At 34.7% G+C, this 12,611-nt stretch overlaps 1 protein-coding gene across 2 annotated transcripts in view; it reads right to left on the reverse strand.

Annotated features, from left to right (window-relative positions):
• PDE1A (phosphodiesterase 1A) overlaps positions 1-12,611 on the reverse strand; it is a 460,100-nt gene that overhangs the window by 85,953 nt on the left and 361,536 nt on the right. For both annotated transcript variants that reach the window (XM_037849350.1, XM_037849349.1), the window contains exon 3: positions 5,063-5,245. In XM_037849350.1, coding sequence (XP_037705278.1) covers positions 5,063-5,148 — 86 coding nt within the window. In that variant the 5' untranslated portion in view covers positions 5,149-5,245. The remainder of the gene's footprint in view (positions 1-5,062; positions 5,246-12,611) is intronic.

Genomic DNA, 12,611 nt, shown 5'->3' on the forward strand with positions numbered 1-12,611 from the left:
GCAGGTGTAGCATTCGCAGCGAAGCTCACCGCTCAATTAAAGAGGCCAGCTGAGCCAGTTATAAGGGTTTACAACAAAGACATTCCTAAGGGTGGGAGAACATAGACGCGGGAATAGGGTCTTGTGACATGGGGGAGGGGAGTTGATACAGGAAGGAGAGGAGGATCATAGGATGGGGCTTTGCAGATAACTACAAGAGTGATAACATTTTAGGGAGTCAGGAAGCAGGTAAACTAGATGAACATTTGACTGCAGGAGGTCTGGGGACCATAGATGAATGCTTATTCAAATCTGGTATAAGACTTTACATTTACATCTTGCTCCTTTGTGAGACCAAGAGTTCTCACCTCCTGCCTACTTCCCATTTTAAAGTTACATTTTAAGTTTAATTTATAATTTTCTGCTTAACTGGTTTACAAAGATGATAGGTTAAACATCAGCTTCCCAGGTCATGCAGTCTGTGCACCAAGCCTCTGCAGACCTGCTCTGTTCATAAATTTGGGTCCATTTATGTGCCCAAATTTTCTATCTGGAAAAAGAATGGCATTAAAATAATTTTTATAGATGCTTTTTTTACAAAATGGGAAATATAGGAGGGAATATATAATATCATCATAACAGACTTTTTTAAAGTTAAGGATATTGGGGGAGAGCATATTAATAAAAATTGCTTAAGTTTGTTCAAATTGTCATTCAATATTATTTGAGAAAGATTAAACAGAAAGAAAGCAAAGTTATTTCCATTTCTATAAAAACATCAATAACAAAATAATTTTATTAATAATTCATTTGATTTTTCCATCTTAAGATGGGCAACCAAGATGGCATAAGCCAAATATAAGCCCTCCATGAGTAGCTCATGGGAGAACAGAATTAATGTGATCCTCTAATGTGAAGAAATAGAAATAGGCTTCCATTCAGTACTCTGAAAGATACGTGGTTCTGCCACAAGCCTGGGAAGAAAGAATTCAACTTATTAATAATTATGTCCCCTAATTTTATGTCAAGTTATTCCAAAAGCAAGCTGAATTCTTAAACTAGATTGCTGTCACTTCTTCCCCCAAAATGTCGGGATGAAACCAGAATTTAATTACTATATCATTAATTTATATTGGGTTTTAATATAAGAAACAGTAATATGAATAAATATGCGATATTTTTTATAAAGCCACTATGGAAGATAATGATCTTTTTGATTCACTGTTCCTTGTAATAAAAATCTATGAGATATATTAATCAGTTTCTATATGAAAACTATGGCTTTTTTTTAAAGATAATGAAAGTAATTCATCATGTTTTTCAACCTTAACTTTTTGGAAGCTCAGAATTAAAATGTTGTGTTTAATGATATCTCTAGCCTAGATGTTCTTTGTAAAGTGTTTCCCCATTTTATTACTAGGATCTTGTTATTTTATCTTTATGCCCATGTTTCCATTTTATGTTTATCTCAAATGACCTTAAATCATTTCTGGATGTGTGTGGGAAATGTAATAAAAAAATTATCCTCAGCCTCTATCTCTATTGGAATGTTTCAGAGCAGCTCATAAATAAAATACTCATATTAATTACGCCATTGAGATGAATATGATTATTCTAATCTTGCAGGGCAAGGAAACCACTAGTCATTACAAAAGAGCTAGGAAATAATTAATGTCAACACAATACTTAGTGGGTTTTTGTTTTTTTTTTTTACTTTTTAGGGAACAAATAATCTTTTCTATTTATTTTTCTAATCATTATTACTAAAAAATCAGGTGCAGGGGAAATGCAAGAGTGATTGATAGGGAAGAAAGGCCCAATATAAAAACCCATCAGTAACGCAATATTTTAAAAATTAAGTAATATTAAATAAGTTTGTCTCCATGGCATGGAAAGGCAGTACGATGTAGCAAAGTGAACACGTGCTTTGAATCACAGGTTCACTACTTTATTAGCTGACATTAAAAAGCTATTTAATGTCATTCATCTGTAAAATAGTAATTACAGGCTTTTGGGGAGAGTGAATGATATAAAAGCCTAGCATAACACCTTTCATATCATGAGTATTTGATGAATGAAATGTTTTCTATGATTGTTATTACTATTCTCATTACTCTGTAACCAACACCATTGTCTCTGACTGTTGCTGTCTTCAGGGTTCCCTGGGCTCAGCAGGAAATCGAGGTGCAGTTTCTTAGACTTGGAGTAGGTTGAGAAATGAATGTCTATGTACATTCTTATTGCATGGAATGTTAAGAAAGACAAAGGAGTGGGTTACTCTTCCAAAGAAATAGGGAAAGTCTCCTGTTGTCTTAATTTTCTATTCCTAAAATTCCTTAATCAGGAATAGAAAATTAAGATGGAAAATTAGGAATAAAAAATTAGGGTGGAAAACTAAAATGTATCATCCTGGAATCAGGATAACTCTGGGAGAAGCCTTGCACTTTAGTAAACAGTTGATTTATTTTAAAATTCTGAAAAAGAATAATGAATTTCCTGGGCTGATGAAATTCCAACTAGAAATATGGGGCGCTATTTTGAAAAATTTTTAATTACAAAAATATAATTTTAAAACATTTTTAAAATACTATCCTTTGCCAGACACTGTGCTAGGCAGCAGAATAGCAGAATATTTAGTGGAGAATAAGGAAAATTTAACTGCTGCTTTCATAGGGCTTATTCCAGTGGTAAAGAGGATGACAAATAAGAAGCACTATATAATTACCTACAAGGATAAGAGCCATGAGGTAAACATCTGCTGGGAGCAGAGATAGCCTCAAACAATATACAGAGTTGTCAGGGAAGGCCTCTAGGAGTAGAAACCAGGCCCGCCAGGGAGGGGACAGGGAGAATCATTCCTGACAAAGGGAATAGGAGTAATGGCCCCAACACAGGAAAGAGTTTGGGGGTGTTCGGGATGTCAGTAGCACTGAATAAGGGGAGGAGCTGAAAAAGGACCTAATCATGGAAGGTCATGATTGAGAAATTGACTTTAATACCAAGTGAAACAGGAAACCATGTGATGTTTAGGATGGACAGGAACTAACGAATATTTTTAAACATTACTGTGGAAGGACTCTTTGGAGAGGTCAGGTGAGGAAGAGGGATGCCCTTTTAGGCAGCCATTGTAACCTTTCTGATGGCAAATAACAGGAGGCTTCGACTGGGTTTGCAGGAATGGAGATGAGGAAATGACTGGATTCAGGATACATTGGGATAAGAGAATCAGAATTGCCAGTACTTGATGAGGTAGTAAACCATCAGAGAGGGTCCTGGAAAGACCCAAGGAAGCTTTTATAATTTTCAGGATTGAAGATGATTATCTTTGAAAATTCAAGGTAAACATATCTTTCTATTTTTATGCACTTACTTGGGAATTCAACAGTGATAAAAATATTTCACGTTCATATGTTACTAGGACATGGATGTTTTCAAGACTTTACTAATTTAGTTACCTACAGTACATTTTAATATTTCCATGGGCTTTCTCGTAAACAAAATTTGTTTTATGTAGCATATGAAAAGAATGGAATTTAGCATGTCAATATATTTTGCAGAATTCTGCAAAATATATTTATGGAATGGAAATGGAAATTAAGTTAGATAGCATCCACAGTTTGCATTTCATTGTAGCTTGCCAAGATGTGCAACATTTTCTCAAACAAAAAAGACAAAATATATTCTCCTTCAGCAAGGTAAATACACCTTCTTTTATCTTTTGTATTCCCACTGATTTTCTAAACTACCATCTAGATATTTTCAGTTTGCTGTTATGGAAAACATGTAACTGCCACATTTTTGACTAAGTTGTTTAAAAAATTAGGAATATTGTTTTAGAGATTCTTTCTGCCTTATACTATCCAGTCCTTCCTGCCCCATCTGGGACTTCTGGTCTAGCTGGCAGAGTGGGATCAGTCAATGTGTGTAGAGGAGCAGTGTTATACCACCAAAGTAATCAGATTGCTTATTATGAAGATTATATTATCTAAGACAGTTAGATATGACTAAAAAATACTCAAAATGATTTGGATAATCATTCACTGGATGTTATTTTGGGTAATACACAGGCATAAGTCAAAATACTAGAAGTTTTATGTGCTGTGGTTACACATCTTTAAATATCATAGACTACTTTCTACAATGCATTCTCATTTACGTTTGCAGAAACCCAAATGGGTTTCCCATTGTTCTTTTAGCAGAGGAAAATTAAAGTTTATGTTTATTAGAGGCAATGATTAGAGATGTCAGAGTATGAAAAATGATACAGTCTTCATTAAATTTAATTTTAAGTATAGTGACAAAAACCATTTCTCTGTTCCTCAATTTCATTTGATTTCAACAAATAAAAAAAATGTTTCTGCAGAGAATTTAATATAAGTGACTTCTAATATCTATTTTTCAACAGTGCCAGATATAACATGATTATTTTCTTTCTGTAGTTTCAGTTCTGAAACATCTTGTTTCCTAGACAAGGAGACAGCTGTGTTCTTAAGGGTTTAAAAAAAATTAATTGGGTCATATTAACATGTTTTACACCCAGAAACTCTGGTATTTTGATTCTGTACTTCTAGAGGCTATTAGGTACCTCTTGCTTCAGTGGTAGAAATTAAAAAAAAAAAAAACAAAAACAACTCTTCAATGAAAAGTATACAGGAGAGAGATTTCCTGTGAGAAAAAGGTGGTCTTCTCTGTGTAGCCCAGAGAAAGGCCTGCTTGATTTTGGTATGTAGGCCATCACACAGTGTAGAATATCCAGTATTTTGTGACATGTTAAATTTATTCAGGTAAAATGAATTATGCAGCACATGAGTGTGTTACAATTGTTTTTAAACAGTTATTTACAAAGGTTTGTTTGAGAAGAATGGTCATTGAAAAGGTTTTGCTTTCAGTCTTCATGTCAATTTAAAAATACATCAATAAAAATAAATCTAGGACAAGGCATTTTTGTTATAGGTAAGATATATGTGTGTGTGTGCAGATTTCCTCAATAAGGAAAACATAGGGCTCTCCTAAATTTGATATAGTAAGTTTACTTGCTACATTTCAAATTTTGTTGTCTTGAGATATCAACAATTTCACTGACCTTTCCACAAAAATTCCAGCTTGAACAGCATGCACAATGCTCCGAAATCTCGGTTTTTCCTCAGGTTTCCTTTTCATCATCCCCATTTTCCGGGTAAAGGTAGAAGCCAGCCAGTCCCGGACTTCTGATGGGACTGAATCCGTCTGAATGTCACAGAGCTCATCTTCAGTATCCAGCAATCTTCTACAAAAATTATATAGATTAAACTTTGGAAAAAAGTGAAGAACTCTAATAACTAACAATAAAACAGGGCACTGCAGTGGGATTTAAAATACAGCCAATCACTCTCTGATCATTCCTTAATGTGAGCAATTTACAAAAAGAAAAAAAGGATTAGATTAAACATTTGGAAAGCTCTTAATCTCTCAAATTGATCATCTACTGAAGGCAAGGATTAACACACTTGAGCATTTGAGGCTTCCCAAACATTTAACTACAATGATATAATCAACGTCAATTGTTAATATCATTATACTATTCTAATATTATGAATAAAACTAAGAAAAGATGGGGAAGAGAGTTTTTAAACAGATTGCTGCTTTACTGCTATCAAAAGAAGCAGCTGAAGTGGAAAGAAAAAAAGGGGTTGAAGCTATAATAGTTGTCTCATATTCAATAATCTTATATATAGAGTACAGATAGTATATGCTATTTATATTTGGAGTTTACAAAACTCTTTCACATGTGCTATTTCATTTGATTAGTGTACCTCTAAATTTTAGGAAAATAATTACTTAAGTACTCTAAAAGATATTCACCTGTTCAACATCAGAGATGGATAAGTAAAAAACAATGATAATAAAGGTGGCAAATCTTGATTAACTTGATACTTTGATATAGTAATTGTCCATAAATAATCTATCAAAGGAAACACAAAATTCTTCATCCATTTGAATCAGGGGTACATTTTTATACTGGCTTTTGAATATATGTGGGTAGACACCGTGGGACTTGCATAAACATATACATACAAAGCAATATTAAAGTATAATTTGTAGAAACAGGAATGTTGGAAAGTTTCCTCCTCTGTCTCTCTAGGAATCTCTTACAAAGTTTCTCTAAGTATAAGAACTGTCCTTGCCAAAGTCACTGTCACTCTGGCTCAACATTTTCTAGAGTTTTTTCCAGAGTATATTTCCAGTGAATATACTTGATCGGATAAAACTCTTGACTCAAAAATACATGGATTATTTTGAAAGATCATTTCATATGCCTGAGTCAATGTAACTGGAAGAGAAACACCTCCAGTTAAGAGCAAATGCTGATTTAAGGGTAGAAACTTGGGTTTAGAACGTCCCTCCAAGGAAATCGACCGAGTAAGGAAGTAAATGCAGCTCTCCTGTACAAGCTCCATGTAGGTAAGTTGACTGGACTGACAAGTAACAATCACTGGGCGATTAAAGAGGGAACTAAGGAAATGTCATTATTTTAAAGATGGCCAGCTCCAGTGATAAAGAACTTTCTGAAGGTCTGAACTGGCAAGGAAAGTCTTCCCACAAAATATCAATATTAAATTTGAGCTTTACTTCTGGGGAGAACATAGGTCAGCTCTGCCTATTTGAGTTGACTATTTCATTGTCAGTGCACCAATTTAATAGTTCAGGGGTATTTCTGGCCCACTTTAGTGTCAGACTTTGAGTTTCATAAGCTTTGGTAAGTCTCTTTGCACAGAGTGAAGCCTGGGATTATGAATTGAAGGAGGGAAGGTAGCTAGAAATGACAGTTCATGCTAAAGCCTCTGGGACAAGTCACATACTGTCTGGAGAGGGCAGGGACAAAGGAAGGAGCAAAAGGCAGGAGGCCTGCTCAAAGCATATACTGCTACCAAAAATAGTCTTTAAAGGTAATATACAGAAGAATAAATCTTCATACTCCTTAAAATAACATGTGCTGCTGTTTTCTACAAACATGCAGAGAACAATTATTTGCCAATATTTATTTTTCTTAGTATAAAATAAGCACAAATGCATTTATAAAATATCTTATTTGGGAAAAAATAAACACTAAGTTCCTGGAGTTACAAAACTACAGTATACATAGACAATACCTAAAAAAAGACATTTGGAAGGAAATACTGATTAGTACTTACTTCAAATCATTTTTAACTTTCTTTTGGATCTTACGTTTGGATGATTCTGATTTACATGAAAAACACTGACATTGTATTTCAAAGCAAAATAATTTTTTTTTCTTATTGCTCATTTAAAACTATATTCCCTAACCTACTGCAGCAAGACACTATACTACATGGCTTGAAAATTTCATTGCTTTAAAGATTATGCCATTTCTATTATCCATTATGCAGTGATCAAAGAAAACCACAGATTCAGGGCAGGCAGAATGTGAATCTATTGTGGTATAACCCTGTGATGTCACTGTGCTCCTATATTCTACTGCTGCCTTGTTTTTTCAGGTATTCTAAGTAGAATTACAGGTATAATGCAATGGTTGTCAATTGCTCCACAGCAAATCTGATGCTGAAAATTTTAAGGCTGTATTTCCTAAACTCATGGATCACCCCAAACAGATAAACATGACAAAATCAGCATGTGAAAATGACAGCGCTAGTACCAAGATGTCTGAGTAGTCATGATGAGTAATGTCATTTATTAAGAAGGAAAGAACAGCTAATTTTAGGAGAAAGAGTGATATGGATTAATTAGTGGATATAGGAATAAAAGAAGAGTGGGTAAAGAGGAAAATATGGAATATGCTATTTTAGAACTAAGAAAGAGAAACTTGAAAAGGAAGAAATCCCTTAAAAAATGTAGAAAGGCTAAGAGAGAACATTTTCATCATTCATGAACACTGCGTACTAACTATCAGGGTGTTTATAAACCAAGTAGAAGATGAAGGCTCAGATCTCAATTACATTAACATTCATTTAATAGCACATATCAATCTTGTTTCTGGTGTAAAAATATAAAAATCCCAGTTGCAATTGACTAAAATGCCCTTTTAGCCATTAAAGATCTAAATTCCATGTTGTTTAGATATTGAAAATAATGAAGTGCTTAATAATTGAATGATTCCTGCTCAACTTACAGTCTAAAGAAAGGAGACTAAAAATAAATTACATAGTTATTTTATAGTGTATGAGTACTATTAAGAAAATAAGGTGGGAGATATGATAAGAAATTAATTATGAGAGGAAACTTTATTTTAGATAAGATGTTCAGGGAATGTATCATTTAGGTTAAGACCTGAGGAATGAGAAGGAATTATGTATAGGAAAGACTGGGGGAAGGAAATTCCAGAGTGAAGAGCACTTGCAAAGGCCCTGAGGCAGGATCATTATTGGTGTGTTTGAGAACAGAAGAGAGGCTAAAGGTCTGTAGTGCACTGAATGAAAGGACAGGAGTCAAACATAGGTAAAATCCAGTTAATAATAGGCCTTGTAACAAGGATTTCATCATATGTGCAATGGGAAGTCATTGAAATATTTTAAGTGGGTATAATATGATTTATGTTTCTAAAAGACCATTTTGACTGCTGTGAGAAAAATGGGATTTTAAGCTGCAAGAATGATATTTGGAGCTCAGTTAAGGGGCAACTCTGTTGATCTTTCATTTTTGAAGTCCATTAATTTTCTAGGCCTTAGTTGCTATTGAATATTGGGTATCATTTTTCCTGTACACAGTATGCTCTTTTAACATATGTATCTAAGACCTATGGTATTTTATTAATGCTTTCTCTGATTGTAACTACTGTACTCTTTTTTTTTTTTTCTGTTTGATTTGTTTGGTTCTCTTCTTCGAGAAATATATTGCCTGTAATAGCTCTCTTTTATCTAGTTTCCGTATCTATCTTTTGCTTGCTAAACTTTTTTTCAAAATAATACCTTTGCCCTTCTCCTGTTTTATTTGTTTACTCTTTTTTAACTTTCAAAGTTTTTTACTTTTAAAACACTTTACTCTGTTTTTCAGTAATATCTTTAGGTTTTGCTGCTTTGAATGTGGCTTTGTCTTCTGGATAGTTTTGTTCCCCTCTTCATTTATTTACTGCATTTTGTGCACCCATTTTTGACCTCCTTCAATTATTCTATTATTTATTTATTGAGCCCTTGTATCTTTGCATTAAACATCTCTCTACTAAAATGATTATTTCATTAAATTATTGAATTTATAGGAAGTGCTCATAAATCAAATTTCTTCATTCCTTGACAATATTTTTCTAGTGTAGTTTCTTTGTTGAATGATAATTCCTTATTTCATTGAAAATAAAATTTCTTTCTCTTCTCTTATTCTTACATTTTTGACAGCTTGAGAGACAAGAAACAGATCGAGAAAGCACCTCTAGGTGGCAGCTGTAAGAACCAGTGCATGATCTACCTCCCCCTTTCTTCTTGCCACACATCCATCAGTGTTCCAGATAGTGTCTGCTCTTGCCTTGTCATCCTCAGTCCTGGGATGGAGATGATGCAGAGCAGAACCCCCAGATAAGAATGTGGTGTGCATGATTAATAAAGCATGTGTGTTTTATGGCACTGAGACTGTGGGCCTGTCTGTTACCTCATCATAGCCTAACATATCCTGACTTGATACAAAAGGCGCATTGATTAGAATTGAATGTAGGGTGGAAGGAAGGAAGCTGTATTCAGGTCATGTTACCTGAATCCACTTTCAAACCCATGGGATAACCTTTCTAATAATTGAATGCACATGCTCCCTATTGCAGCACACCCAACATTAGGAATTGATTCTACAGAAATATTTGAGCATATGCAAACAATGTGTATTTAAAGATTTTTTTGTGGAATTATACAAAGTTGTCAAAAGCTAGAAACATACTAAATATCCATCAACAACAACAATAAATTTAGGATTGATCATAAAGGTATACTTGCACATATGTACATAAATTAGATTCAATGATACATTGTAGCATTATGTAAAGTGCTTAAACACAAAAAAACAGCACAAATAACCACCAGTAGAGGAATCATTAAATACGTCATGGAATATCCATGCAATGGTATATTTAGCAGTCAGTCAACAGAATGAGTTAAACTATCAGCATCTACAGGACAACATTTATTGTATGACTCTAATTTATGAAAAACAAAAATCTATATTATGTCCAGACAATACATGGTTACAAAATACATAAACCAAGTTATCATCATCTCTTGCCAGTTAGTAACCTCCTAACTGGCCTCTCAGTTTCTCTTGCCCTTCAGTCTCTTCCTGCCATAACCAGAAGCCCCTTTGAAAGTATGTCAGACTATGTGAATGCCTCATCTATAAATGACTACATAACTTACCTCAAGCTCTATCTCCAACTTCCTCTCTTAAACTGTTACCCCTTATTCCTTTTGCTCCAGCAACACTGGCCTCCTTGTTGTACTCGAAACTGCCAAACTTGCCTCTGCCTCACTACCTTTGTACTTGGTGTTTGCTCTGCCTTGAATCTCGTAAGATATCTGTGTGGATCATTTCCTCACTGCATTCACTTAGAGAGGTTTCCTTGGCCCCTTACCTCAAATAGTAAGCATCTTATTTCTGTCTTCTTATCCTGCTTTTTCAGTCTTTAGAGTTCTCTATTATTTGATTGCTAAACAGCAGCAGCATCTGGAGGGTAAATTCACAGTTGCTAATCACCTCCTTCATTCCCTTTATGTTAATTTGCCACTGGAAATCACTTTACAATTTTTAAAGCAAATTGGGGGAAACACGTACCTTTGGTGTGGAAAAGACATTAAACATTTTTAAATAGTGTTTGAATCAAAGACAAGGGAAAAAATTTAAAAAATTCTATGAACTGTTAATATACCTTTATCTAAGGACTTCAGTATTCCCATTAAATAGCAACTCTTCTATGCTTACATATCAAGAGGAATATATACATGGTAACAAATTCCTAATGAAGAGATCTATAATTATCAAAATAATTATTCCAGTTTGAAGAGAAGAAATTTGAAAAGACAGATGGGTAAAACCTAAACTTAAATTAAACAAACCTAGCATCACAGATCTCTCCCCACTCCCTACCACTTCCTCAGTCTCTCTTATCTTTCTTTTCATTTTCCCTCTCCTTGTCACCCACTGTGTACTCTTGTCTTTCTCCTGGACGTTGATCCTCTGATCACTACAAAGAGCTCATTCAAGCTTCATACTAGATAGGGCAGGAAGGAAAACTACAATGTAACATGAGATAGTAATCCTGGACTTTTGTTACATAAGGACTGTACTTTTATATTAAGTCATGTGAAAATAACAGAATACTTACATAATATTATGTCACACAGAAAATACATGACTAAATTTTGCACTTGTTTCATTTTTAAAATAAACTTGTGCAAGTTGATAAAATGGTTTCATAAATACTATAAATTAATCATGCTTTCAAAGCATCCAATAACTCTTAATACTGTGAGTCCTCTTAAAAAATGAAGACTCTGTGTTTAAGACACTTGGAACCTGAAAAAAATAATCATTGGTACATTTTTCTTAGGAATTCTTAAAATGTACCATACAGACAAATATAAGGAGTGTAAGTGTAAAACATTTTCAGTGTTCTCTGAAAAATATTTCCATTGGTGTTTGATGCAACTTTTTTTTTTTAGTCCCAATGGAGTCAATAAAGCATAAAGTAAAGGGTCTGTGTGTTGATGGCGCGGGCAGGCAAGCTGTGAAAATTGACCCTGCATCCAATCAGTGATAAACTGATCCTTGGAAGCTATTTATAGCCCAGATTTTCTCTTGAAATCAGATGACAGAACTCCCAGAGGGCTTATATTTTGAACAAGAAAGTTTGCAGGGGAAGGGAAACCAAGAAGGAGGCAGTCACGGAAGGAGAGGTCATGGGATTTTGACTCCTACAATTACATGCAGTGAAAATATTTCTGTCTACAGTGGACTCTTGGAAAATGGTTACACCCGTGTACCAACATGGTTATTTCCAGGCAAACGGTACCCATGATCACACCTATTAAATATTAAAATTCAAGTACTAGATGCTATTAGGCTTCTCAAGTTAAAAGTTTTCATTTCTTGCTATCCTAGTCTATTAAAGAACACATTTCAATAAACAAATAGATCACTCTGTTCTGCCTCTAACATTTGTTGAGCCAAGGGCAGGAGTACATTTCTCCCAAATACCACCTGACCAAATATTTTAAAGTTATACATCATGCAAACAAACTGCTAAAACATGTTCTTTCCTCCTAGATTTTTGTAAAGTTTCACAAAAGCCCGACAAGTAGGTTTGAATTGAGAATTCTCAATTCCCTGAGTGATAGAGCAGAGCCAGCTGGTTGTGACCTCCTACTGAAGGCTCCTTCACTGTAAAGGCCTCACAGAAAAGCATGTAGAAACCATGGTCCCCAAGCTCAATCTCCCCCACCCAGCCTTGGAAGCAGCTGATTCTTGACCACTCTTTGGAGGGGAGAGGTGTACATACCAATGGTCCATGGGCCCACTCTGAAGAAAAGACCTAAGGTGAGGGCCCATTAAAACCTAGGAAGAAGGCTAGGGGATCTTTTCACAGAGAATTCTGGGGTCCCGATGTCCAGATTATAATACAGGGGCAGGCACTCTGGCTAGAGAAT

Source organism: Choloepus didactylus, chromosome 9 (genome assembly GCF_015220235.1).
Source record: "Choloepus didactylus isolate mChoDid1 chromosome 9, mChoDid1.pri, whole genome shotgun sequence".
Lineage (NCBI taxonomy): Eukaryota > Metazoa > Chordata > Mammalia > Pilosa > Megalonychidae > Choloepus > Choloepus didactylus.